The 4698-nt window shown below is 34.4% G+C and overlaps 1 protein-coding gene across 1 annotated transcript; it reads left to right on the top strand.

Moving 5' to 3' along the window:
* Positions 1-319: 319 nt before the first annotated feature.
* LOC126664631 (GATA transcription factor 11-like) lies at positions 320-4485 on the top strand. The gene is made up of 3 exons (XM_050357130.2): positions 320-484; positions 1606-1851; positions 3268-4485. The coding sequence occupies exons 2-3, from the start codon at positions 1615-1617 to the stop codon at positions 3964-3966; spliced, it is 936 nt and encodes a 311-aa protein (XP_050213087.1). The 5' UTR covers positions 320-484; positions 1606-1614; the 3' UTR covers positions 3967-4485.
* Positions 4486-4698: the final 213 nt, after the last annotated feature.

Below are 4698 nucleotides of genomic sequence, written 5' to 3' on the forward strand. Positions count from 1 at the left end.
AATTAACTACATTTTAGTATATAGGTTCAATTTTTAAAATATTTAATTAAACTAAAAGAAAGTAGTATAATTTCATAGTAAAATAAAATAAAATTTATCCAAATCCGAAGATAATTACAGATGACAATTAGTGAGTAACCACGGGTTTTATTGCTAAAAAAAGGATTTTGACTGGCTAATCATCGGAGTATATATTCAAACAAACAAAAAAACAAAAATGGTATTAAATTATTTAAAAAGAAATAACAATTGTTTTCCTAAATAGTAACCCAGATGTACGGTGATAAAACCATCATCACACACAAAGAAATTATGAACCCGAGCGCAGTGAAACAATACTCCCCTCTCATCTCTTTAGAAGGCTAAAAATCCCAATCTCAGACAAAGAGATTCAAAAGGAATCTCACATTTCACTGTTATCTCTCCTCTCTCTCACTTGCATTATCGAATGAATTGAACTGAAACGTCGTCGTTTTCACGCCAGGTTAGAGCTTACCTGCTTTTATTTAATTTTCTCTGCTCGCTAGGGTTTTTTGGATTATTTTGTTGCTGTTCTTTTTCTCTAAGGTTTGTTTTTTCACTTATTGCTCACATTTGTCGTTCTGTTTAGTTTGGCATTGTTTTCCTTTCTGTTTGTTTCTCGAGAAAATGAGTGAAAATTTGGCTTTAATTTTGTCGAATATTAATTGCATGTTTACTGCGGAAATTATGAGAGTTTCACTGAGAAATGTAAAGAAATTTCGGCATATATGAGAAAAACGTCAATTGGAAAATTTGTGAATTTTTTTTTTCATTTTACAATTAAGAGAAATTTGTTTAAATTTGTGGAAATTGTTTTAGACTTTGATTGCTATTTTATGCAATTGTTGAATTTCAATTTTAATGTGTTTTTCTTTTTCTTTTTGAACATGCATTTTCTCAGGAAACAAGCAGAAGGGTTAAGAATTATTTAATGATTATTCATCTCATAATATCAATTTAGTCAGCTGCTTGTTTGTTTGTTTAAGTCTAAGTTTTAACTGTAATGAAAACTACTGCCTATCTAATCTGAAAATGATATTTGCTTTATTTAACATACGTTTATTTATATAATATAATTATAATTAGTCTTCTAATTTGAGAGAACATTTAGGTTTTGGAGATTTTTTTTATTACTTAGTCATTAGTATAAGAAAAAACTTATGTATTAGGATAAAAGAATTTTAGATTGCACTACTAGGTCATATCTTGTTGTTCGGATTTTAGGTATATCTTTTTCCATTGATAACTCTGTATTTTAAAAGGCTTAAATGGAATTGTAATTTTTTTACTGTATGTGATGTAATATAATGTTTTTTTACCTGAGCTTGAAACATAACGTACTTGTGCGTACTATTGAGTTCTAGAACAAATTGGGTTCTTTGTTTATCAGTTATCTCTAGAAATTAGGAATTATAGTATAAAAAAAAGTATATAATAAAGAAGTGAGATAGCAGTGACTGCATTCATTTGTATATACTGTAACGGTGCTTGACTCCTCACATTTTTGAAGAGCAAAATATTTCTCTTATGTCTTTAAATAACAGTTTCTTATTATTTTTTATGTTATCTCCTTTTCGTGGTCAGGGTAATATTATGGATGATTCTTGGTTTTTCGACAAAAATTTCAACGACGTCTCTGATGATTTTTTCGACCCCATTACGTACTTTGATTTTCCGTTGGAGGATGTGGAATCAAATGAGCCGATTGAAGATTGGGATTCTCAGTTTCAAAATATCCCAACACCATCTACCTTATTTACTGATTTCAGTTCCGGTATCTGTGACCAAAACAGAAAAGACAGTTTGAAACTAAAGAAAGGTGCAATTTTGGTGAGTTTTGTACTTCTCAATTTGCTAAGTATGTTGTTCTTCACTGTATAAGTTTATATTAATTTCTGTTTAAAAATTAATGAATAACCTAGGGCATATTGCTCAAATCACTATGCTGGTATGCATTGAAGGGGCTCCTAAATAGAGTCGGCCACAGTTCATGAACCACCAGCTCCGGTTTGAAACCGGCAATTCGTGGTTCCTTTAAAATTGAACAATTTCAGTCAGTTCAATAAATTAAAATTGCTTTAATTTAATAAAATGAAAAGGAATAGTTTGAACTTAATTTCCTTACCAAAAATTAAGCTGCAACCCTAGAGTATTCAAAACCTACTTAGTTTTCTAATCTATTTTTAAAGTTTATTTTAACAAAAAAAAAGTTAATTGTTTTTTGAGGTTCTGAACCTGAACTCCTTCGTAACCCGGTCACCTCTGGTTTTCGGCCGTTTTGACCGGTGTAGTTCCTGGTTTGTACCAGCCCGTGGTCACCCCTACTCCTAAATATGATGTTCCTTTGGCTTTTAGGTGTCAAAACAAATTTTAGTATTTATTAATTTGTATCCCTTTTAGTTCCTAAAAGAGAAATATCAGTTGCTTCAACAGGAAAAGTAAAGTCTTTTTGTTTTTCTTTCTCTGTTTTCCAAAGATACACCTTTTGAATTGTGAACCAGCAATGGGACTTTGATGCATCATTAGGTTTTATAGTGATGAAATTAAGCTCAGGAATGTCAACTTTAAAGGGTTCACTGTCATAAGCATTACACATGGGAAATGCATAGATAGCTATAGCCGTACCTGACTGAAGTTTGGAAGCTTTTGGGAAATGCATGGTAACACATCATCTGAAGTCTTAGTTTCTTGCAATCTGGGCACAATTGTTTTTGGAGGTCTTCAGTAAAACTTGCTGTAAATATGTTTATCAATATATGCGATACTGTGAGCATGATCATTATTTTCTGGGTGGATAAATTTTTTGGGCTCATCATCTCAGTTGGAGAACTTGTCCCATCCATTCTAGAAAATGTGCGAGGATGTGCCTTTTGATTCAAAAACTGGAGCCTTTTGGTTAAAAAACAAGCCTTAATATGGAATTAGCTGTTAAAAGTGAACTTATTTAACATCTATATGCAGGAGTACTTGTTACTTCCTTGTGAAATTTATCTGACTTATACTGCAACCCTTGTCAATGTATTTGATTTATGTCATATTGTCAATAAAGAACTGAATCATACTTACGTAATTTTTTCTAGTTGATTGGATTCCCTATCAAGTTCCAGTGCATGCTGAATTAAATTGGCTTTAGTTTTTAGTTTTGCTTTTAAATGCAACAAAGTTTTTTTAAAAACTTTTACTATGTACTATAGACTCTTCTTCTATCAGCTATTTAGCTTAGTTGATTCTTTCTTTGATGTTCAGAGTGATGAATCTTCTCAGCCTAAACCGTGTTTGGGAGCCGCTGAAGCATCTTCCAGCAGAAAAATCCCCCTTAATTATGGCTCTTCAGAGAGCAAACATCCACACCTGTTCTGGACCACTAGCCCAGTTTCTGTCCTTGAAAGTAGCAGCAGCTCTTCCTCAGCTGAAAATCCAACAGTTTACCACCCCAATTTTGTCATCCCGGTGAAACGCCCTCGTAGCAAGTGTGCACGTCTGCGGAGGCGCACATTCCCTTTCCTCTCATTGCTGAATGATTGTCCTTCTTGGGCTGGTATTGAAGAAGAATCGGAATCTTTATTTTTTCATGAGCAACGGTTGCACCTTGCCAAGCAGAAACAGAAGAAGAGGAAGAATCTGATGACATTGTCTTGTAATTATGATGCGATGAAACCTTCATCATCACATGCTCGAAGTGACATAAGAAAATGCACACACTGTGAGGTGACTAAAACTCCACAATGGAGAGAAGGACCAATGGGGCCCAAAACACTTTGTAACGCTTGTGGAGTGAGATTTAGGTCTGGCCGTCTTTATCCAGAGTATCGTCCTGCTGCTAGTCCTACCTTTGTTCCGGCATTGCACTCTAACTCCCACAGGAAGGTGACAGAGATGAGAAAGACTACTATTATGCCCGCAATGAACACAGCGCTGCCCCAAGTTCCGGAGTATTCATTTTGATAGCTAATTTGTTTGATTCTTAATTAGGAGAGTAGCACTTGTAGCTGGGAGCCGTCTGGCTCTATATTTTCCGTTTCCAAATGTGTTAGCCGGTTGTTTTTTTTGTACATTTACTGAATAAGAACTAGGAACCTTAGATGATTAGATGATTGGCAGAAGCAGCGATGATGATGATAAGTTAAACCGAGTAAATGTCTCAGAGTGAGGCAGAGAAATGTACTGTAGAAGTTCAGGTGTAGGGTTATTGTTTTATTCCCGTTAGTGATGCCAAAAATTCATTTCTCTGCATTTTTTTTAACAGAGGTTGCTGTAAGCAGGATCGGGATCATGATCTGGTGAGGTCTTGAAATGCCGACTCTCTATTCCTCTACTTGTTTTTAGACGGCAATTTTCCTTGTCTGCCTCATCCCATAGGCGATAGCTAATATCAGTTTTGGGAACTGTTGTATAGTATGTTTGTATTCTTTAATTCCTTTGGAGATCTGAATTGAAATTATTGGTAAGTAACTTTGTTTGATATATTCACTGTTCCTCTATAGTTTTTTGGTTTCGAATCTTATTAGGACAAAAGGATCAATTCGCCACCCGGAGAAACATGTTTATTCTTGACAGTGGTTACTTTCTGTTTTGCAAGGTAAGACTAGACGATCATCAGTCTAACCTAGTTACTTACCTGCTAGTTGTTCTTTCAGATTCTGGATCTCCCTACCCTTTTCTCCAGTAATTAAATTC

The sequence above is a fragment of the Mercurialis annua genome, linkage group LG1-X, assembly GCF_937616625.2.
Source record: "Mercurialis annua linkage group LG1-X, ddMerAnnu1.2, whole genome shotgun sequence".
Taxonomy (NCBI): domain Eukaryota; kingdom Viridiplantae; phylum Streptophyta; class Magnoliopsida; order Malpighiales; family Euphorbiaceae; genus Mercurialis; species Mercurialis annua.